The sequence below is a fragment of the Equus asinus genome, unplaced genomic scaffold, assembly GCF_041296235.1.
Source record: "Equus asinus isolate D_3611 breed Donkey unplaced genomic scaffold, EquAss-T2T_v2 contig_1, whole genome shotgun sequence".
Taxonomy (NCBI): domain Eukaryota; kingdom Metazoa; phylum Chordata; class Mammalia; order Perissodactyla; family Equidae; genus Equus; species Equus asinus.
The window spans coordinates 2076125-2100974 of record NW_027224738.1 but is presented as its reverse complement, the minus strand read 5'-3'; the positions used below and the strand labels follow the sequence as shown (position 1 = coordinate 2100974).

Sequence of the window (24850 nt, the reverse complement as noted above, 5' to 3'; positions counted from 1 at the left end):
GTCGTTTACTTAGAGTTTATAGACACGATGAAATTATTTTGCAGAAGTTTTGAACTCACTCATTTTTTGGGAACGAGAATCCATAGATGTTATCATACTTGTGAAGTGATCTGTGATTCCCTCCAAAATTAAGAGCCAGTGTTTGGTGTGGTTAAAGTATGAGTTAATTTGCAGCTGCTTCTCAGATTTCTGTATGAATAGCCCAAAGGGACACAATCATTTTTCCTCTGTGTCATTGTTTAGTTTCTCACCCTCTTTTCCTTTTTAAAAGGAAAAAAGAATCCTGTGCCAAATATGTTATTTCCATTCTACCTACAAATTAGTTAATCCTACATTTCATAGGTATTATATCCTAAGACGCAAAAGTTTGTAAGTTCTCCAGAGTTTCATTTACCTTTTTTAATATTCTCATATTGACAAAATGCAAAATGTCATGAAAAAAACAGTGGACTTCAGTCAGTAAAACTGGATTTTATTGAGAGGAGGTGATCTGGCGTCGTGGTTAAGAACAGGTTCTCTGGGGCCAGACTCCATGGATTTAAGCCCCAGTTTTGCTGCTCCCGACCTCACTGCGGATTCAAGCCTGGCACGCATTATTGACAAGGCCTTGAGCAAGCACCGAATTTCATAGGGCTTCCTTCCTGCGCGTCTCCACCCCTGAGGTTAGATCAGGTGCTTGCCAAGGCCCCTTCAAACTCCAAAATTTCATCTAAGTTTTTGTGTATTTCTTATTATAAATAATATGACGTAAAATTAACTTCGGGCATAAGTGTAGCAGTAATTTCTCTAATTTTTTATTACGTCATTTATATGTTCAATTAGTAAAAACTGAAGCTCACTGAATTGTCACACTCAAAAAGATTACAAAATAACAGAATGTATGACTTGAATCTCACATCTGGATTTTTTTTTCTTTTTTAACCACAGTCAAAGGGGAAAATAATCCTGTTCTCTTCAGTTTTTCTTGGACATAAATTGAAATTCTAGGTTCTGTAAGGTAACATAAAAGATTAAGTAATAAAAACTTATTCTTTTCAAAGACAGTTTTACAATATCCATTCCATTTTAAACTGAAAATATTGTAAGTTTATGTGTATGCAGTAAAATATGTTCCAAAACATATATTTTGGGGAAAAGTTTAACCAAAAAAGAGTAAAAGTCAAATTATGGCTTTAGGACCTATGTCATTGCTCTGGTTTGCCAAAGGGTTTCACCAAAAATCACCAAAGCTGTGGATAATTCTCAAGTGGGAATATCATAATATAGGATGTTTAAATAGTGATTTTAGAGGGAGAAATAAGGTCAGTATCATCAAGCTCAGGGAACAAGAGAAATTTCAGTCCTGCTGCTTAAGAAAACAATGCAGATTTCAGCTCTAAGTTTCAGCAGGTGAAATGAAATACTTAAGTTCTTAAGACAAAAACTTGATTTATTTAATTTTATAATTTTCACAACTTGGAGATTTTTGTCTTAAGAACTTAAGTATTTCATTTCACCTGCGGAAAATTACAGCTGAAATCTACATTGTTTTCTTAAGCAGCAACAGATTAACTTTTGATCGTATTGTACACTTTATGCTCAGCATCTTAAACAATATGTTATTGGAAGGTTACACTCAGATCTTTACAAAAGTTGCTTCATCTTTTTCTGTTTATGAGAACCAATACTTCAAATGAAGTGCTATTTCAAATGAGAAGTGGGAGAATTTTTCCTTCTAAATCTTTATTTTCTAAATATTTTCCAAAATTAAGAATGATCATTTAGTTCTTTCTTTTTGGTAAATGTGCTTTTCTTGCACAAAAATTAGAAATAGGCAGCTTTCTTGCACGAAAGTTAGAAACAGAGAAGAGGAGGTAAAAGATGAAGCCAGTTTAAATTACAACCTATACAAATGTCTAAAACTTTGCCAAACAATTGGGCAGCCACTCACCACATGTGGCAGCTGGGCACTTGAATTGGGGCCAGTCTGAATTGACTTCAGTATGAAAAAAGAATGTAAAATATTTCATTTGTTTTTATATTGATTACATGAAGAAATGACAATATTTTGGATATATTAGGTTAAATAAAATGTATTATTAAAATTAATTCTACCTGTTTTATTTTTTAATGTGGCTACTAGTAAATTTTAAATTACAAATTTGGCTCACATTATATTTCTGTTGGATGATACTGCCCTAAAATAATAACGTCAACACTAGTCTGAAATCTGAAACTAGTTTAGGAAGGAAACAGCCAGTCGCTTGCATTCTACTAGAATTTGCTTTTACTCTTTAAGGACTCATCTGATTATTAAGATTAAATAATTCTAAGGAAAAATATGTTTATCTTAGGAAATTGTAGTTTACTTGTTTTGAACACAAAAGTTTATGGTACTGAGATAGTTAATGCTATAGATATTTTGATAGAAAGGAAACTTTAATAGAAATACTTATATCTTTAAGTATTCTTTATACTTTTAGACAGTTGGACAATGTAAAGCGATAACATCATCTTTCCAATATTCCCTGTGGAATAAACCAACAGGGTAGATAGTTGGTAATGCTGTGCATACCTCTGTAGCTTTGGTGAGCACCACATGGAACCAGCCTAATCCAAACCTGCATTCCAGATCACAACGCATTAACAAGCACGCCAGTGTAAAGCTAAATGGCTAATTCATGGGAAGAAAAAATCTTACGGGGTAAATACATTTATGCATTTAACTTACCCAAAACAAAAATCTATTCAGAGAATGTTTTTTAAAAGTTTGATTACAGTTCATCTCCTCCAAGTGATGCCTACTAATGTACTTTTGATGTTATTGTAACTTTATTAACAGATGATGTAACTGTTATTTGGGTTATGCCGAGGTTTTCTTCTTTGTTTTGTGGGGTTTTGGGATTTTTCGTTTGGTTAGTTGGGTTTGGTCTTTTGGGAGAGTTTTTGTATTTTTAAATAATGAGGTGCTCTGCTGCAGTAGCTTGAACAGTTATCTCTCAGCCCTTCTTACTGTGTTAGGTGATTCTGAAGCAGTGAATGAATGCTGTCTTTTTTTTTTTTTGCTCTGTTTAACTATTGGTTTGCTCTGTTGCCTGTTCACATGCTCTTACAGATGCAACTAATTCATGAAATTTCCAACTTAAAGAATTTAGTTAAGCATGCAGAAGTGTATAATCAAGATCTTGAGGTGAGCTTTTATGTTGATATTTCTGTTGATAAGGGACTAGAGCTATAAAATATACATCATATGTAATTGAACATGATTTCAGAAAAGAGAAGGAATTATATTTTTTAAGTATCAACTTTTAAATTTTACTGTCTAAACTATTAAATGTAAATTCTTTTTAATCCCTTAGAATTTAGATCCAATTAAATTGTGTTTCACTCTCCTTTGATTCTTTTAGAATGAACTAAGTTCAAAAGTAGAGCTGCTTAGAGAAAAGGAAGACCAGATTAAAAAGCTACAGAAATACATAGACACTCAAAAATCAGAAAATGTGAACATGGACTTGTCATACTCATCGGTAAAAATCAGGTTTATTTTGTTGTGTAATCATGTTGGCATTTATAGTGTACCATCACCATCATCATAGCAAATGCTTACGTTGAGCCTACTGTGTGCCGAGCGTTGTTGTAGTTGTTTTACATTTAGTATTTTATTTAATCCTATCAGTAACCCTATGGGAAAGGGACTGTTGGTATCATTGCCATTCTACAGATAAAGAATCGCTCAGAGAGTTGAGGACATCATTCTTTGAGTGAATGTAAGTAAGTTAGGAGTGAGCTTCCATTAAAAACCAGTAATTCAAAAAACATTTTAATTTTTTTCAATTGTTTTATACAAATGCATGAAGAAGTATGTAGTTGATCTCAGCCAAGATATCAGATCTTGGCGTTAAGTAACATTTGAATCTCATGGTGAAATTGTTAAATTTTTTTATTTGCTTTCAATCCACCTGATTACTTCAAGAAAGTATCTGTTTGATTCTAGTTTTTAACACCCTTTTTTAAAAGGCAACAGTTTCTAGCTAGAATTTTTTTCTTTTTTTAAAGATTGGCACTTGAGCTCACATCTGTTGCCACTCGTCGTCATCATTTTTTTTTTCTTCTTCTTCTCCCCAAAGCCCCCCAGTACATAGTTGTATGTTCTAGTTGTGGGTCCTTCTGTCTGTGGCATGTGTGATGCTGCCTCAGCATGGCCTGATGAGTGATGCCATGTCCGCACCCAGGGTCCGAACCAGCAAAACCCCGGGCCACTGAAGTGGAGCTCGTGAACTTAACCACTCGGCCACGGGGCTGTCCACTAGCTAGAATTTTTTTAATCTTAGTTTCTGTTGTTCTTTTGTTTTCATTTGAACTTGTCAGAGTACTTTTTGTTACCTTCTATTAATCACAAATGATTCTTTTTAAAAGTGTTGTTACTGTTTGGAGGCCCTGGGAAGAAAGGTACTTTCATATAATCTTCGAGTGTCTACTGACAGAGTGACAAGCAGAATTGCCCACTTTTTAAAAGTTGTTCTTTATTTCTTTCTCTTTATTAATTCATTCATTCATTCATGCATTAATTTTTCCCAAGGACATATGGTTGAATTCATGTCAGCTAAAGTCATGTTAAAATGCTACTTCTCTTTAAAAATGACACAGTGGATCTTTTTATGTATTTATCAGTTATATTTTCTCTTCTGTGAGTTGCCTGTTTGTATCTTTTCTCTCTTTTTCTTTTGGATTGTTTGTCTTTTTTTTTCAGTTTGTGATTTAATATTCTTAATTTTAACTATTAATTGCTCACCTGTCATGTTTTGGAGAGAATAATTTAAAAATACGTAGGAAACTTTAACAGGCTAGCTGAGCAACAATTGTGTTAATCTTTTTTAAACAATAACAGATTTCTTAAATTACAGTACTTCTATATAGTGCTTTTATAATTTGGAAAAAGATAACCAGAATTTTTAAAAATATTTTTATTTTCGAAAATGTCATTTCTTTTCATCTATCCTAAAAAAATTTGGTGATTAACGTATTTTCACCATTTTTGATTCGTTAGGAATGACATCTGTGTGTGTGTTCTCTAAAGTCTTTTCCAACTCTAAGAAAGTTAGCTTTCAGGAAATCCTTTTTGTTGTGTGTATAGGAAAACATTCAAGACCTCAAACAGATGAAACAGACTCTGTTCGATGCTGAGGCTGTAGCCCTCGATGCCAAGAGAGAAGCAGCCTGTCTTAGGAGTGAAAATCTGGAGCTGAAAGAGAAAATGGTAAGTGATTTTTGTTATATTTATAATAAAGCAGTTGTAATGATCACTACATTTTTGTGAATTTGTATTGTTTCTCTCATAGAAAGAACTTGCAAGTGCATGCAAGCAAATGGAAAATGATATTCAGTTATATCAAAGGCAGTTGGAGGCAAAGAAGAAAATGCAAGTTGATCTGGAGAAAGAATTACAATCTTCTTTTAATGAAATAGCAAAACTCACCTGCCTTATAGATGGAAAAGTTCCAAAAGGTATTTTATAATTTCAGACTTACCTCTTTGCAAATCCAACTGCCTAAAGGATTTTGCACCTCCATTCCAATGATTAAAAGTCCATTGTTCTCTGATGTTTGTAAGTAGCCTAATATTAAATTTCAATATCATTTGGTGTCAGTATTTATAAGTGTTTCCATGGACTTCAAATTATAAAGGTTTAAGAATTATTTTTCAAATGAATTGGACCTGATCTTGAAAAAGGCGATTCAAGAACTTTTAACAATTGGATTACCTGTTGACCAACACTGGTTCTTTCTTTAATAAATTTTATATAATCTGATTAAGTAATCTAAGTTTGTATGTAATTTAAATTGTCCCAATAACTGCAAACTGTTTAATTTACCAAAAATATCCTAGATTTGCTCTGTAATTTGGAATCAGGAAGAAAGATTACTGATCTCCAGAAAGAACTGAATAAAGAAGTTGAAGAAAATGAAGCTTTGCATAAAGAAGTTAATTTGCTCTCAGAGTTGAAATCTTTACCCTCAGAAGTAGAAATGCTAAGGAAAGAGGTAAATATGTTTTTAAGCAAATAACTCTTACTTGAAATAAAAACCCTTGCAATATTGCCTTAAATATTTTGCCATAGTTTGTTTTAAAGTAACAGTGAAGAGACTGTAAACATTTGACCCTGCTTGCTAGGAACATTTTCAAAGAATATGTAACAGTATACTTAGTAATGAGATCCATGTAGGGGCCATTTCTATAGTCCTCAGATGTAGTGCTTTTCAACAGAGATTGATGGCCCACCCTTAGTCTTTATCTTTTTTGGTGCTGTTGCTGTGGTCATATCACTATGTTGAATAAAGGAGAGTAAGGAGGTGAAGAGGGTGGCATTGATGAAGTTTTAGAGGTTGACGTAAATATTGCAGCCTAGTGAGCAATTCCGGAAACCTTCTGCCAGCCTTTCCTTTTTCTGCCTTTCTGAAAGAAATAAAAAGGACAAGAATTTGAGTACTTACTACATGGTGAGCATCATGCTAAACAACTTTAGCAACGTTATTTAGTCATCCTAAAAACTCTTTAAAGTACATGCTGTTTTTTAGCCCAACACATAGTTATGGATCTAAAAGCTGAGTTACACAGACCTGCCTCCTACCCTGAGCCTGTGGTTACAAGAGCTCTACTGTCTTGCTCCCTCTCCTTTGTCTCAACTTTGGCTCTCCTCTCTTTTTCCCACTTCCTTCTCCTTTATCTTTCACAATGATTAAACTATTTATAAGCTGGATATTGTTGGTTTAAATTAATTACTTAAATAATAGTTTAAATTTAAGTTATTTAAAATTTAAATTATTCATGGATTAAGTTTTTGGAAATCTGAGCTGCATTCAAAGCCTTTAGAAAGAAAATAATAAGTCAAATTCTAAGAAAAACCATAAGATGCCTGAAACACCATAAAGTTAGAAAACACTTTAGAATGATAGATAAGGAAATAAAGACATCCTAATTAAGTGTTTCTTCTCCACTCAATCCTTACTAGAACCCAAACAAAACTTTGATGGTAAAGTTAAGCAGGATAATATATTGTTATAAAGATGTGACAATAAAAATATTACCTTTCCTCAGTCAAATCTGTGCTTAATTTCAATGTCTTTTTTCTTTTTTGCAGATAAATCTTTTCTTTTCCTGATAACTGCTGTAGTGGATCTTATATTGCTAACATAGCTAAATTTTATTTCTTTTCCGTAGATAAATGACAAATCTGAAGAGCTCTATAAAATAACATCAGAAAAAGACAAATTGTTTTCTGAAGTAGTTCATAAAGAGAGTAGAATTCAAGATTTACTTGAAGAAGTTGGGAAAACTAAAAGTGACCTAGCAGCTAGCCAGTTGAATTATAAAAGAACTGATCAAGAATTCCAAGATTTTAAAAATCAACATGTTGAAACTGAGCAAAAGTATAAGATGGTCCTTGAGGAGAATGCAAGAATGAGTCAGAACATAGGAAATCTCTCTAAAGAAGCTCAAACACTTGGTTTAAGCTTGGATGCTTTGAACATGGAGGTTGGTACAACACACCCTCTATGGAAATGGTCTTTAGTTTTCTGGGGTTTGGCTTCTATATAGATGCCACAGAATGCTCTGCTTCTCACAGTAACTTTTTCTTATTTTAAAGCTTTCTTACAAAACTCAGGAACTTCAGCAGAAAACAGCTGAGAGTCAAGAAAGGTTAAATGAAGTGAAAGAGCTGAAGCAACAATTAGAAAGTAGAGATTCTAGGCTGCAAACTGTCGAAAGGGAGAAAGCACTGATTACTGAGAAACTTCAACAAACCTTAGCAGAAGTAAGAACCTTAACCCAAGAAAAAGATGGCCTGAAACAGCTCCAAGAGAGCCTGCAGATTGAGAGGGACCAGCTCAGAAGTGACATTCAGGACACCGTGACCATGGTGAGGCTTTGACAGAGTAAACTGAAAACTCAGAGCCTCTTCAAGACGTTCAGGAGCCATCAGTTATTATTTATGATCAAGCAGTAACTATAAAGTTATTTTCATTGTTTCACATTATTCTAATTGAAATTGTGTTCCCTTTCTCTGACAAAGAACATAGATACCCAAGAACAATTACGAAATGCTCTTGAGTCTTTAAAACAACACCAAGAAACAGTTAACACACTGAAAATGAAAATTTCTGAGGAAACTTCCAGGAATTTGCATATAGAGGAAAACATAGGAGAAAATTCGGATGAATTTCAGGAAAAGGTAAAGGGTATTTCTGTTCGAGTTTTCATATACTATATGTGAGCTTTCTCCTTAACTTCAGACACTTAAGTACATAATGGTGACCTCAATCTTATTGATTATTCACAGTGAATAACTAACAACAGTTTACAAGATTAGCCCTAGTGTCTTTGAAATAACTTCAGATATAACTGCTTACAATCAGTTGGAAAAGGAAAAGGCAAAAATGTTAGTTCAAACTTTGAGCTGATATTTTCCGAGGCCTGGTGTATTTTAAACATCTTTAAAAGCCCCTCTGAATTCTAAGAATGTAAGAAAGATTGAGTGCTTATTATTACTTATGGGTAAAATATTTGTTTTATATCAGATTTTGTGTACTAGTTGAGAGTTCACTATCGATGTGTGTGTCATGTTCATGTCTGTTTCTAGAGCTGTGCTGTGCTTAAATCTCAGCTTATTCTAGGCAGCATGGTTCGTTTTGTCCTGAAACCTGGGGAGAAGAGCTGCTTTGTTATTTAATTATATACAAGAAAGGCTAGGATGCTAATGATGATTTTTTAAAAGGGAGGTATATTAGTCTGCCATCACAAAATATCATAGACTAAGTAGCTTAAACAACAGAAATTTACTTTTTCCCAGTTGTAGAAGCTAGAGGTCCAAGGTTAAGGAGCTAGAAAATTCAGTTTCTTGTGAGCCCTCTTCCTATCATGCAGATGGCACCTCTCCTCACATGGCCCTTCTGTGTGTGAGCCGAGAGAGCTCTGGTTCTCTTCTGCTTCTGGAGTGGACACCAGTTCTATGGGGTTAGGGCCCCAGCCATATGATCTCATTTAACCCTAATTACTCTCCTTAAAGGCCCTCTCTCCAAATACAGTCATTTTGGGGCTTAGAGCTTCAACATGTGGATTTTGGGAGGACATAATTCAGTCCATAACGGGATTGCCTGTAATTTTATATAACTGATTTATTTACAATGCATTTCTACTTTTCAAAAATGCCTTTTATATGTCAGAATTTTTTATACTATTTTTCATTGTTATTATACTTAATACTATTTAATCCAGAATAATTACTACTGGGAATTTAAAACGTTCACCAATAGGAGAATGGTGAAATAATCTTTCATACATCCATAGCTTGGAGTAGTAGTCATTCATATATATATATATATATATATATGTATAAATTTATTTTTGTTTGTTTTGTATCTTTAATTGTGGTAAAATATACATAGCATAAAATTTACCATCTTTATCATTTTTAAGCAAACAGTTCAGTAGTGTTAGGTACGTTCACGTTGTTGTGCCACCAATCTCCAGAATTCTTTTTATCTTGTGAAGCTGAAACTCTATACCCACTAAACAATTCCTCATTCCCTCCCTCCTCTAGCCCCTAGCAACCACTTTTCCACTTTCTATCTCTCTTAATTTGGCTACTCTAGGTACCTCACATAAGCGGAATCATGCAGTATGTTGTCTTTTTTTGACTGGCTTATTTCATTTAGCATAGTGTCCTCAAGGTTCCTCTATGTTGCAGCATACATCAGAAATTCCTTCCTTTTTAGGGCTGAATAATATTCCATTGTATGTATATACTACATTTTGTTTAACCATTCACCCATTAATGGGCACTGAAGATTGCTTTCACCTTTTTGCTGTTGGGAATAATGCTGCTATGAACATGGTGTACAAATATCTCTCTGAGACCCTGCTTTCAATTCTTTTGGATGTCAGATTTACTGGATCATGTTTTTTATCTTTTGAGGAACTGTCATACTGTTTTCCATCATGGCTGTACCATTTTACATTCCCACCAGCAGTGCATAAGGGTTCCAATTTCTCCAAGTTCTCACCAACACGTATTATTTTCTCCTTTTTTCACAGTAGCTATCCTAATAAGTGTGAGATGATATCTCATTGTGGTTTTTATTTGCATTTCCCTAATGACTAGTAATGTTGAGCATCTTTTCATGTGCTTGTAGGCTATTTGTATATCTTTACAGAAATGTCTGTTCAAGTCTTTACTCATTTTTAAATTGGATTGTTTGGTTTTTGTTGTTGAATTTTAGACATTCTTTATATAGTCTGGATATTAACCCTTTATCAATTGTGTGACTTGCATATATTTTCTCCCATTCCTAGGTTGCCTTTTCACTCTGTTGATTGTGTCCTTTGGTGCACAGAAATTTGTAGTTTTTATGTAGTCCAGTTTATCTCTTTTTGCTTTTGTTGTCTGTGCTTCTGGTGTCATATCCAAGAAATCATTGGCAAGATCCACTTTATGAAGTTTTTCTCCCATGTTTTCTTCTAAGCATCTTACAGTTTTAGTTCTTATGGTTAGGTCTTTGATCTACTTTGAGTTAACTTTTTTATATGATGTAAAGTAAGGGCCCAACTTCTTTCTTCTGCATGAGATATCCAGTTTTCCCAACACCATTTGTTGAAGATACCATCCTTTATGATTGAATGGTCTTGACATCCTTGTTAAAGATCATTTGACCATATGCAAAGGTTTATTTCTGGGCTCTGTTTTCTATTTCATTGGTCTATATATCTGTCTTTATGCCAGTACTGAGCTGTTTTGATTACTATAACTTTGTAGTAAGTTTTGAAATCAGGGTGTGTGAGACCCTCAGCTCTGTTCTTTTTTCAAGATTGTTTTGCCTGTTTGGAGTCCCTTGAGATTCCATATGAATTTCAGGGTGGATTTTTCTATTTCTGCAAAACACTATTAGGATTTTATAGGGATTGCATTAAATTTGTAGATCGCTTTGGGTAGCATTGACTTCTTAACAATATTAAGTCTTCCAATCTGTGAACATGAGATGTCTTTCCATTTATTTGTGTCTTTAATGTATTTCAGATACATTTTGTAGTTTTCATTGTACAAGCCTTTGCCATCTTGGTTAAGTTTATTCCTTAATATTTTATTCTTTTTGATGCTTTTGTAAATGGATTGTTTTCTCTATTTCCTTTTTTAATTGTTTATTGTTAATGTATAGAAATGTAATAGAGTTTTGTATAGTCATGGAATTTCTTTAAAGTAGACATTATCTACAATTGGAAAATTTCCAGGATACATTATTAAATAAAAACAGATACATACTAAAGAACAATTCAGTAAGATCCAACTTATGTAAAGAAACCTCTATATACCTTTATATACTATTACTCTATATAATGAGCTTCTTTTTTCCCATTTACTCTGGGGTACAATATTCCTGCCTTGGAAAAGGAGCTTTCTCTTCCTCTCTCCCTATGCTTCAGTCATTCTTTCCTAGAAAGCATTTTCACTTGCTCTGTATCTTGTATTCTCAGTTTATCTATATTTTGGGTCAACTATGGGCCAAAGGCACTTGACCTTGATTTAAAATTTATGACTTCCACTTTTATAAGGGGAAAGGTTTTTCAATAGTTTTTTGAAAATAAATGCACAGTCAGTAGCCGCTTTTAAACAAATGCAAAATGCAGTCACAGGGCCCCATGAGAAGGAGCAGTAGAGGCGGAGTGAGGGAAAAGGAGAGTTACACTCACCGGACCAGCCAGTCTGTGGTATTAAGTTCATGCTGGAATCATCTGTGTTGATAAAAGGGTCTAACTGGAAATTCTCCTGGGCCATTCTGTTCATCAGGGTTTCTGAAATCTGGGATGCAATGCTGAGGTGAGCTTGGTCTTGTGAAATCGTGTTCATGCTGGAATCACCCATGAGGATAAAGCAGTGGGTCTAGGGATTTCCAGATAAATCTGTTTATCAGAGCACCAGAGGGCAGCCTATGATAGCCTAGTAGGTCTATCATGAAGCCTCTAGGAGTGCCCGTTTTCAATCCTGCTTGATGTGTCTCTCTCTGGAAATGAGTTTCTCTAGTGTGTCTCAACAGAAATTTTAAACTTTGTGATTAGTAGGCTTATTCTCATATAAAGGACACAATTTTTTTCCTTATTTAATAATTAGACCTATTAGATTTGCTCATAACCATGGTAGCTGGAATACTTTCTAGGCTGAGTTCAGTTTTGCACTTTGTCTCAATCTGCTTTGTTTTGTGTACATTTCCATATTTAGGAGTAAAGATGCAAGATTCTGAATTATAGTAGCTGACTGACTAATCCCAAAGACTCTGTGTTCCTGCCTTAATTTCTCCTGTAGTTGTAGTTAGCTCTCTGCTCATCCTTGTAGAAGCTCATGCAGATTGCCAAAAAGAAGGGGCTAACCAAATGAAATATGGTTTGTCTGTATCCACTCTAGAGAATTGAGCAACTACTAAAAATTATAATTTGGAGATTATGTAACAGCATGGGAAAATGCATATCATCTAATCTAAGTGGGAAAGAAAAACTAAAAAGGATCTTATATGTAAAGTAGTCATAATTGCAATGTTAAAAAAATTCTTTTAATAGAAGAAACTCTGGAAGGAAATATTCCCAAATTCTAATAGTGGTTGTGTGAAGTTGGTGTCATTGGATGATTTTTTTTCTTTTTCTTTTTTTCTAATTAAATATAGATTATTACAAAAACTTTTTAAACATCTGTGACCAATATTCAGCTGAGTGTTTTTACTGGGCTAGTATAGGATTATATGGTGATACCCTAATTTCATACTGGTAACATCAATCTTTGTCTCCTTTTACCAAGGAGTCCATGTATCAGGTTACCTTTGGTTAAGACTTATTTATGGATAAATGGATTTATATAGCATGCTTTTCTTAAGCAGTATATGAAAAATATGAAAAGGTGAATTATGCTACTATAATATGAAATATGTTTCTAACAAAACTCTTTTGCCCTCTTATCTATAATAAAACTCTGAAAATAAAGATTTGTTAGTAGTAGGGCATAAGTTATGGTTTCCAGCTTTTGAAGGAAAGAAATAAAGAGGGAGAGTTTAAGCTGGCTTACTCCTTCATAAAGTCAGGTTAACCCATCATACATGAAGATAGTTGTGAATTATCTATAGCTGTCCACATAGCTCTTACCAGTGAACAGGCACAAGAGCACGAGCTCTGGAGCCAGACCACTTGGATTCAAAGCCTGATAACTTCTCTGAGTGACCTTGGGCAAGTGACCTACCCTCTCTGGGATTCAGTTTCCTTGCCTGTCAAACGGAGATAGTAATAGTGCCTACCTTGTAAGGTTATGGGGAAGATTAAATGTGTCACTGTGTGAAAATAGTGCCTGGTACATAATAAGTAATAGAAGTTTGGCTATTTTTATTATTAAAACTGTTACTAAGAAATTCTTCTCTAATGTATTAATATTTTAGATGGTTGGCATAGATAAAAAGCAGAGTTTGGAAGCCAAAAAAACCCAAGTGCTGATTGCAGATGTTGATAATGAGCTAACTGAACAACAGAGAAAGATATTTTCTTTAATACAGGAGAAAACAGCACTGCGGCAAATGTTAGAGAGGGTTACTGCAGAAAAGGAGCAACTGAAGACTGACCTGAGGGACAGTATTGGAATGGTGAGATTCAGCAATGTGTTTTTGTCTTTGTATGTTTTAGATTTTTACAACTTTATTGAGGTATAATTTCCATGCAATAAATGTATCTGATGTGAGTGTCCAGTGTGATGACTTTTGACAAATGTCTCTACTTGTGTTCTCTCCACCCCAGCAAGTTCCCTCCCACCTCCACCCAGGCAATCCTGATCTCATCCTCTGCCCCACATAGTCACTGTCCTGATGTTTTCCACCTCAGCTCACTGTCTCTTCTAGAACTTCACACAAATAGAATCACACTGCATGTGCTCTTTTGTCTCACTTCTTTCTACACTCCTTTTTACTGCTTGGTAGTCTTCCAGTGTATGAATAGGCCACAATTTGTTTAGCCTTTCTCCTATATTGATGGAAATTTGAGTTATCTCTACTATTTGGGTATTTTGAATAAAGCTGCTATAAACATTCTCATACAAATGTTTTTATGAACATATATTTTTTATTTCTCTAGAGTATGGATCTAAGTGAAATAGCTGGGTCATAGGGAGATGTATGTTTAGCTTGGTAAGAATTTACTAGGCTGATTTCCAAAGTATAGTTGCACCGTTTTACATTCTCATCAGCACATTAAGAGAATTCTGATGGCTCCACATCCCCACCAACACTTCATATTATTGGTGTTTTTAATTTTAGCCATTTCTATTGGGTGTAACCTTGTTTTGATTTGCCTTTCCCTAATGACTAAAGATGTTGAGCATCTTTTTATGTGCTTATTGTGTATCTTTCTATAAACTGTTCTCTCAGTGATGTGTTGTATAGATTTCAATGTACAGATCTTGGACATATTTTGTTAATTGGTTCCTAAGTGTTTCTATTTTATTTATGCTGTTGTAATTTTTCTTAAATTTCATGTTTAATTGTTAATGTTTGCCAATATTTTCAAACCTACTTTAGTTTTTGTTTCTATATGTGGGGGCAATCTAATGTGTAATAGATTGAAATTAATATTTTCAGAAGTTTGCTATGGATCACAGTAGACCCTGACCTTTTGTGTAATTTTCCATGTTTCTTAGGATTGTCTGTTTGGTCAAAGAGCTGAATGTAAATAAGAGTACAGACAAAAGTTGTATTTTCTTCTCGGTATCTGTCTTGTAATGTTTTTTGGTCTTGATACTTGAGAATGTCACTCTTTAAGCATAATAACTAAGATTAGTCCAATTCATGCTAGCAAAGGACGGCTGCTGTTTTGAGCTTGCTCAAAATCAAAGCCATCCCAGCATATGAAAAGCCTATAACCTGCAGTCTCATCGTCTATCGATGAAAGCTTAGAAACAGTCTCTTTTGGCTTCAGGGTAGAAAACAAGCAAACCTCTTATGATGGAATACTAAATCCAGTTCTAATTCTCGTGGTAGGAATGTAAGTTGAGCAATAAAGAAACAGCATAAGAAAGCAGATTCTTGGCATTTACATGATCAAAATAGACTCACTTTCTTTTTAAGTTAGTCTTTTCCAATATAGTTTGCCATGATTTCTCCATTTTCAGGCTGAGGTAAATGCTGATTTTTACCTGATTTCCTAAATGTAAGCTAGTGTCATTTAATCTCAACTTTTTAAAAATTCTAGACCATTGAAAACCAGGAAGAATTAAGAATTCTTAGAGGTGAACTTAAAAAGCAACAAGAGATAGTTGCACAAGAAAAGAACTGTACCATAAAGAAAGAGAAAGAGCTTTCTAGGACCTGTGAGAAACTGGCAGAAGTTGAAGAAAAGCTAAAGGAAAAGGTGAATTTTTAAAGTTATCTTCCTGGCCATATTTCCTGACTAAACTTTTTTTTTTTGGTGATAAATTTTGGTTCTAATAGACCTAAATTCCAGAAATAGAATGTACCTCCCAAATGAACAGCTCTCAATGCTAATATTTTGGACAGTTTGAACTCACACTAGGATCTTAGCTAACCTCTTTTGTGTGTATTATATTATCCTAGAGTCTTTCAATGAGAGGGGGCCTTGGTTCATCTAAACTACTCATGATGTATTCATTCATTCATCAAATATTTATTGAGCATTACCGTGGGCCAGGCACTGTTCTGGGCACTTGATATACATTAGTCAGTAAAACAAAGCTCCTGCCCTTATATAGAGCTATATTAGTCATTCTCTAAACTCTAAGATTTGTCACTATTACCATCTCTTAGATGTTTGCAAGTTCCTGAATTATTTCTTTTTTAGAAGTAAGGTGCTGTTGTAATATAATTGTGTAAGAGCTAAGACTGTTAGAACAATTGTACTGCTCTAGTAATTCTAAAATGGACCCACTGATATCTTTCTGTTTATCCTAAGAACAGTGCTACATGCATTATAAATAGCGTAGTGTTTCCATTGTGCTTCTGTGGAATGTTTTTTTCCTAATATATGTTCTCTTAATTCTCATCCCTTTCACTATAACCTAATTGAATTTACTAAAACCTCCTGTCTATTTCATACTCCTCCCAAAGAGGTGATATCAATAGGCTTATGTAAAAGTTAATGCCTCAGTGTTTGTGTGGGCCATCCCCTAAAGACCTTATTGGAACTAAAAATAAATTATCCAAAAAGGTTTTAAGAGATGAGGAATTACAGTTTATTTGCCAGGTACATCTATATATTTAGTCAGTCTCTTTTCTTTTTAAATTTTTCGCATTTTTACTTTGCCTCCTTGATTAACCAAGTGACACTATGTTAGTTTCTTAGGACTTCTGTGTCAAATTATCATAAACTTGCTGGCATAAAAACAATGGAAATTTATTCTGTCACATTTCTAGATTCTCAAATTCCAAAATCATGGTGTCGGAGGACCATGCTTCTTCTGAAGGCTCTAGAGAAGAGTCCTTCCTTGCCTCGTGCTATCCTTGGCTCCCGCTGTCCTCGATAGTCCTTGTTCTGTAGCTGCATCACTTCAATCTCTGTCTCCATCTTCACAGGATCTTCTCTGTGTCTCTGTGCGTCCTTTCCCGTCTCTTATGAGGACATTCTCATTGGATTTAGGGCCCAACCCTAGTCCAGTAGGGTATCTTCTCAATCCTTAACTAATTACATCTGCAAAAACCCTCTTTCCAAATCGGATCACATTGAGGTTCTGGGTAGACTTGAATTTTGGGTGGGACCCTCTTCAGCCCAGTACAGACACTATGCCTAGAAGCTGCTTTACTTTCAGTGCTGCTTGTCTGTTTCCACTAGGGTAGTGTGCAGGGCTGTGATAACGATTCTCTCAGTTTGGCAAAGTACATTTTACATAAGAATTTTAAGATAATATGGCAAAATGGTAATAATAAAAACTTTATTTCTTAAGAGCCAACAACTCCAAGAAAAACAGCAACAACTTCTTAGTGTACAAGAAGAGATGAGTAAGATGCAGGAAAAGATGAATGACGTGGAGAATATAAAGAATGAATTAAGGAACCGAGAATTAACGTTGGAACGTATGAAAATGGAGAGGCTAGAGTTGGCTCAGAAACTCCGTGAAAATTATGAGGACATAAAATCCATAACCAAAGAAAGAAATGATCTACAGAAATTACAAGAGTCCTTTGAAGTAGAGAGAGAGAAACTTAAAGAATACATAAGAAGAATTGAAGTTAAGGTCAGTTAGACCCTTTTCTTCATCTGTTGTGTTTCCTTAAAACTGAGCCAATTGGGAAGGGGGGCAGTGTTGAGATGATGTTGTTAAAATATTCTTTAAACTTCACATGCTAATAAAGGGTCTGGAAACAAAAGAAGAACTAAAAATTGCTCACATGCATCTAAAAGAACACCAAGAAACTATTGATGAACTAAGAAGAAATGTTTCTGAGAAGACAGCTCAAATAATAAATATTCAGAAGAACCTGGAAAAATCCAGTACTGAATTAGAAGAAGAGGTTTGTCTTTTCTTCCTTTCTTTCTCCTTTGAAGGAAAGATAAGCAGTAAGTAGTGACTGAAGTCTGGTTCATTGATTTACTGGATATTATTTGTTGAGTATCTGCTGTGGCAGACACATCCCTGGGTTATACAAGTAAAATGGCAACAAGGTGGACAAAATCTCTGTGATCATGGAGCTTACTCTGTAGTGGAAAGAGGTAACTGATAAATAAGCAACCAACTGAATGAGATCACTTGAGATGATGACAAATACTATGGAGAAAATGAAACACTGGGATAACTGGACCAACCTGTTAAAAGCCTATGTGCCAGGCATTGAGACTATGGCTCTGAATAAGACATTGTTCTTTCTCCCCTAGTAAAAAAAATCCTTCAATTCCAGTATGTTAAATGCAGAAATATGACATGCAAACTTATGTGGTATCACTAATGATCATGGGAAAGGGGAACCAATCTATGCATAAAAAAATTGAGAAGTAGCATTGGAGCTCATTTGAGAATGAGAACCAGTCATTTATTGGTATATAATCTGTTCAACTATGACTTTTTTTCTCCTGTAGCATTTGGAAACTAGTATAGAAAAATGGAGAAGCATGCAACTGACCGAATTAACAATTTGTTGGGAAAGTGCAAGGATTAGTTCACTTTGGATGTAAGCTGGAGAAAAAGAAAACTATGACAATATGACTGGCAGAACAGTCATGAGTAGCTTTAGTAGGAATCAAAGGAAAATGAATAAATAGGAGTTTGTAATTGTAATAGGCCATGAGGGTTCAAGATCACTTTCATTGCTCTGGAAAGAAAAGTTATGATAATACTCTCCAGATAATAACTTTGGTATTTTATGAATCTCAAAAGATCCCAGTGCTTCATGAGGAACAGGAGCTACTTCTTAATGTGGAAGAAGTCAGTGATACTCAGGAAACGATGGATGAACTGGAGCTCGTGAAAGATGAGTCCAAAACCAAGGATTCAACAACACTGGCGAGCACGGAAACGGAAAGGCTCAGGCTGACTGAGAAACTCGTCAAAAGTCCTGAAGAAATAAAATCTCTAACTGAGGAAAGAGATAACCTTAAAATGGTAAAAGAAGCTCTTCAAGTTGAACAGGAACAGCTGAAAGAAGACTTTAGAGAAGCTTTGGCTAAAGTAAGTTTCATCCTTTCCTCCTATTTAAGTGTTTTATAAGAATCAAGTCTTTGGGAAAGGGGGCATTTGTGTTATAGTTATGTTACTACCAATTTTGTTTAAATGTCTCTTAATTATGAAGTGATTGGAAACAAAGCAACTAAAAATTGCTCATAAATGCTAAGAAACTATTGAAACTGAGAGAAAATGTTTCAGAGAAGACAGCTATTTTCTTAAATATTCAAAATTTTTTAGAAAAAGCAAGGCTAAATTATAGGAAAGGATAAAGCGAACAAAGCTATTTTCAACCCTTCTTTAAATCTATTCCTCCACATCTCGTAAAGCGCTACCTTCTTCCTCAAGGCTTCAGTCAGAAGTCTGGCTGTCATCCCTACTAGTGTCCGTTCCTCCTTGCTCACTCTCTAATCCAAGACCAAACCTTGTTGATTTTAAGGTGTGTTTGTGTGAAATCCTCTTTCCTCTCCACATGGCCAACACCCAAATCTGAGCCACTATTCTTTCTTTCCCTGGCTTTCTGCAATCTCCTCCTAACTGGTTCCCCACATTCATTCTTATTCTTCTCTAATTCATTCCCCATTCGGAACCCAAGTGATCTTTTCTTCTTAAAGCCGTTTAATAGCTTATTGTTACTCTTGAAACGAAGACCAGAATCCCTCATATGGCCTGTGAGGCCCTGGATCACAGACCTGGCTGGTCTCTGGCCTTATTTCAGCTCCCTCTCCTCCTGCTCAGATTCCTGCAACTCCAGTCTACTGCTCTTCCTCATCTCATGGCTTTCACATGTTCTGGTCTCCCTACGTGCAGTATTTCCATACCCTCCTTTGCCTAACCATGGCTCTCATCCTTCAGATCTCAGCTGAAGATTTCCATCCCCTAGGAAGTCCTTCCTCACCACTCACAGTGGGTTAGGTTTGTTCTTAATAGCCTGGGAGAACCCAGCACATCTGTTTGGTAAGATTTGGCATAATGTCTTTCTCCCTAAAGTATAAGTCTCAAAAAAGCAGAGATCGTATAAGTCTCATTTACTATTTTATCTCCAGCCTCTAGTAGGGTACTGATAACACAGTGAGCCCTCAATAAATAAATGTTAAATATCTGAATGATGGAAGAGTAGAAAGATTGCTCTATAAATGAGCCATTGAATCCTGACTTAATTGTTTTAGAAAATATCCTGATTTCTTTTCCTCTAAAATAAAATAAAGTATCTTTGGATATCAATTGTGTTGTGATTCTCTTAAGATCCAAGAGGCTCAAGACAAACAAGAAGAGTCCTGCAATATGAAAGAAGAAGACAATGAGACTAAGAAAATAGTGAGTGAGATGGAGCAATTGAAGGAGCAACTCCAAGCCCGAGAGTCAGCACTACTAAGAACAGAGGTGGAAAAGCTCAGGTGGTCTGAGAGACTTCAGGACAGTCGCGATGACATGAACTCTGTAGCCAAGGAGAGAGATGACCAACAGAGGCTGCAAGAAGTTATTCTGTCAGAAAGTGACCAACTCAAAGGAAACAGAGAAATAATGGCTAAAGTAAGTCTCACCCTTTTCCCCATGTGTGTGGTTTTTAAATAGTTTGGGAGCAAATATTTTCCTAAAAACTAAACCTTTGGAAAAAGGAGTTAAAATGTCGTGGTTATAGTGTTTCTATACATTTCTTACAATTTCCTTTAATAATAAAGCACCTAGAAAGTGAAGAGGAACTTGGATTTGCTCGTGGTCACCTGAAAGAACAGGAGGAAACTATTGCTAAGCTGAGAGAGAATCTTTCAGAGAGAGGAACCGAACTGTCGACCTCTCAAAAGGAATTAGAAACAACCAATGAAGAATTACAGAAAAAGGTAAATTGGGGGTGAAGGAACAGTGGGAGAAAACCTGAGGAAGGTACCTAACTGAATTGCACAGGTTACTGTGTACATTCTCAATTGTTGTGGAAAGCATCCTGGGTTTTTTCCTTTAAAAAAAAAATATATATATATATGCATACAGAGGCCAGCCTGGTGGTTCAGCGGTTATGTTCTGTGGCATGTGTCCCACATATAAAGTAGAGGAAGATGGGCATGGATGTTAGCTCAGGGCCAGTGTTCCTCAGCAAAAAGAGGAGGATTGGTGGCAGATGTTAGCTCAGGGCTAATCTACCCCCCCCAAAAAAAATATATATGTTATATACACACAGACACACACACACACACACACACAGAAACACACATGTTTTATGTATGTGTGTATTTTGGCTACTTAACTTATTTTATCATTATTTTAAGATCCAAGAGTTTCATGAGGAACAGGAACAGTTTATTAGCATCGAAGAAAACAGTGAGACTCAGGAAAAAATGAGTGAACTGGAACAATTAAAGGAGCAACTCAAAGCTGAAGAGTTGTCCCTACGAAGTATAGAAGGCGAGAGGCTTGAGTTGACTGAGAGACTTCAGGAAAGTCAAGAAGAAATAAAAGTTATAATGAAGGAAAGGGATGAACTGAAAAGGGTACAAGAGGCCCTTCAAATGGAGAGAGACCAACTCAAAGAAAACATTAAAGAAATTGTAGCTGAAGTAAGTTTCCTTCTTCTAACGTTTTTTGGATATAAAAATGGGGTTAAGGTGCTGACAAAGATGTTCACTATTAAGTTTTACTAATTTTCTTCTGATGATAAAGGGACAAAAAATGAAAGAGGAACTGAAAACTACTTATGTTCTTCTGAAGGAGTACCAAGAAACCATTAGTACAAGGAATATTTCAGAGAAGACAGATCAAGGAGCAAATATTCAGAGAGATTTAGAAAATTCAGATGCTGAATTACAGGAAAAGGTAGGTCTTGTTTTGTTAAGTTGGGGAATGATGTCTGATTGTAGTGTACCTCAGATCCCTGTGGAAGAAAACAGTACATACAGTGGACTAAAATGTAAAAGTGATTACCTTTTTTTTTTTTTTTAAAGATTGGCACCTGAGCTAACATCTATTGTCAATCTTCTTTCCTTTTTTTTTCCCTCCTCCTTCTCCCCAAAGCCCCCCAGTACACCGTTGTATATTCTAGTTGTAGTAGGTCCTTCTGGTTGTGCTCTGTGGGACGCCACCTCAGCATGGCTTGGTGAGTGGTGCCATGTCTGGGCCCAGGATCCAAACTGCTGCAACCCTGGGCTGCCGAAGCAGAGCATGCAAACTTACCCACTCAGCCATGGGGGCGGCCTCAAAAGTGATTACCTTAATGTAGTAACAATTGTCTTTTTCCTAAAGATCTCTGCCTGTGTCCTAACTTGTTTTATGATTTTCTCAGATTCAAGAACTTCAGGAAGAAGAATATCAGCTTCTTAAGATGAAAGTTGTCAGTGAGATTCAGGAAAAAATGTGTGAAATGGAATACTTGAAGAAGCAATCTGAGGCTCAAAAGTCAACTCTGGAAAATATAGAAATGGAGAACGTAAGGTTAACTCAGAGACTCCAAGAAAACCTTGAAGAAATGAGATGTGTTACAAAAGAAAGAGATGACCTTAGGAGTGTGGAGGAGACCCTCAAAGTAGAGAGAGACCAGCTCAAGGAAAACCTGAGAGACCATAACCAGAGTGAGTTACCATCTTTCCCCATATAGTAAATAGGACATTTTGTCCTACAAGAGCCGTGGGCAGTAGGGTTGGTGGGAGTGTAAAATTGGTCCAACGTTGGGGAAAGCTGGAGGGGGCACATTTGGTAATATCTTCCAAATATTTCTGTGAGTTTATTCGTTGACCCAAAAAGTACAGTTGTAGCTATTTATCCTGCACACATTAGCACAATTGTCAAGGATATTTGTAGAAGGATAGTCATGGCAGCAAGTTGCAATAACAAAATAAAGCTAACAAAAAAATAGGAAAAATTCTAACTGTGCATTAGTAGCAACCTAATTAAATAGTGCAGCACATTTGGACCGTAGAATCCGGGAACAGATAGAGGGTGCGGTGCAGCACGGCACTGATCTGGCAGCATCCTGTTGGGGACAAGGGTGAGTTGTGGAGTGGTGTATTTAGCATGTATTGACTCCTAAATGTAACTTAGAGGATAAGGACTGGGAGGAGTAGGGAGGGAGGGTAATCTTCTTACCCTGTAGCTTTCTACATACTGTTTGAATTGTATTACTCTGAATGTACTGTTTTTCTGTCTCTAAAATAAAGGACCTGGAAAAACAAGAAGAACTCAAAATTGCTCACATGCATCTGAAAGAACACCAAGAAACTATTGATAAACTCAGAGAAGTTGTTTCAGAGAAGACAGATGAAATATTAAATATGCAAATACATTTAGAAAACACAAATACTGCCTTAAAAGCACAGGTATTTTTTTAAAGTTGTTATCTGAGTAGCTGAGAGTTTGAATCAGGTCTTTTGTGTAAAGAAACAAGATATGAGTTAGCCTAAAATTGGAGCCAAGTAAAGATTTGCCTATTAATTTAGAAACTATTATTTAGCTTTTTATCAAATCTATCTATATCATAATTTATTGTATGCTTATCTCAAGATCCAAGAACTTCAGGAGAAAGAACATCAACTTCTTAAGGCAAAAAATGATCTCAAGGAAAATATGCATCAAACAGAGCAATTGAAGAAGCAATTAGAGGCCCAGAATTCAACTCTGGAAACTATAGAAACAGAGAAGTTCAAATTGACTCAGAAACATCTTGAGAACCTTGAAGAAATAAAACTTGTTGCTAAGGAAAGAGATGGCCTCAGAAGAGTGGAGGAAACCCTCAGAACGGAGCGAGAGCAGCTCAGGGAAAGCCTGCGAGAGACGGAAGCTACAGTAAGCGATACTCCTTCCCTCCCTCGTGAGGAAGCGTGGGCTTTGCTGACAGCAGTGAGCCCTGCTTTCACATGATGGTGCTGCTGGTGTGAGTGAACTGATAGAAACTTTTAGGCACGTAACTTGGTATTGTTCTTGAAAATTTTAAATTCTGTAAGCAATATTTTCTTTATAGACTTTATCCTACATGTATACTTAATCAATTGTTAAGATAAAGAAATATATATATACACATACACATATATACACCACAGTGTTGTTCATTGTAGCAATTTGTAATAAAAAATGGGATACAATCTGAATGTCCATCAGAAGGAAACTGGGTAAACAAGAGCAATATGTCAGAATACTATGCAACACCTAATAAAAAAATGGAATAGATTTGACCGTCCTAATATGGAAAGCCCAGAATGACTCTTAGGAGGAAAAGCAAGCTGTAGAATAGTGCACATATAACATGTTTGCCTCTGGAAAGTGGGAGCAGGCTGTGGGAGGTGGGGACAGGGAGGAAAAGCTTATCACTTTCTAACAACAAAAATACAGAGTAAGAAGTAATAGTTTTATTATTTTTACTAAGAAAATATGTTATTTTCATTAAAAAAATACTAACATTTTAACATTAAGATATGTCACTGTTCTCAAAATTTCTCTAATGATGAAGAATCTGGAAAAACAAGAGGAACTAAGAATTGCTCACATGCATCTGAAGGAGCACCAGGAAATTATTGATAAACTCAGAGGGATTGTTTCTGAGAAGACAGATGAAATATCAAATATGCAGATGGATTTAGAAAATTCAAACACTAAATTACAAGAAAAGGTATGGGGGGAGGGGAGGGTTATTTGATTGGCTGTCTGACTTATTTGTGCCTATAATCCTCTGGGGATATGAAATAGTTTAGCCACATTGGAAGACACGTTGGCAGTGTTTACTGACACTGAACATGTACATGCCTGTGGCCCAGCGATTATAGGTATGTACCTGAGAGAAAAGAATGCATACTTCCACATAAAGATATGTACAAGAATGTTCATAGCAGCTCTAATCATAATAGTGAAAAACTGAAAACAACTCAGATGCCTTTCACTGGGAGAATGGATTTACACCTTGTGGTTTATAAGTTCAAAAATAGGCAAAGTCACCTAAGATGACCAAGGTCATGATAGTGGGTGGCTGTAGTAAGGGGGCACACAGGAACTTTTTGGGGTGCTAGAAATGTTCTATATTTTAATCTGGGTTGTTATTACATAGATGTAAACATATGTCAAGAATAATTGAACTATACACTTAAGATTAGTGCACTTATGTGTATATGTACATGAGTGCATCTATATACATGTGTATATATGCACAAGTATATATATGTATATATATGTACACTTGTGTGTATATGTACATATGTACACACTTGTGTGTAT

General features: G+C 35.5%; 1 protein-coding gene across 1 annotated transcript in view; it reads left to right on the top strand.

Moving 5' to 3' along the window:
* LOC139042837 (centromere-associated protein E-like) overlaps positions 1-24850 on the top strand; it is a 65289-nt gene that overhangs the window by 31916 nt on the left and 8523 nt on the right. Inside the window, 20 exon segments of the mRNA XM_070503397.1 lie at positions 3095-3169; positions 3387-3506; positions 5114-5236; positions 5319-5484; positions 5866-6020; positions 7198-7512; positions 7625-7897; positions 8051-8209; positions 13446-13646; positions 15244-15402; positions 16949-17239; positions 17358-17516; positions 18377-18667; positions 19907-20194; positions 20344-20502; positions 20926-21213; positions 21936-22204; positions 22206-22221; positions 22807-22965; positions 24093-24251. Coding sequence (XP_070359498.1) covers positions 3095-3169; positions 3387-3506; positions 5114-5236; positions 5319-5484; positions 5866-6020; positions 7198-7512; positions 7625-7897; positions 8051-8209; positions 13446-13646; positions 15244-15402; positions 16949-17239; positions 17358-17516; positions 18377-18667; positions 19907-20194; positions 20344-20502; positions 20926-21213; positions 21936-22204; positions 22206-22221; positions 22807-22965; positions 24093-24251 — 3825 coding nt within the window.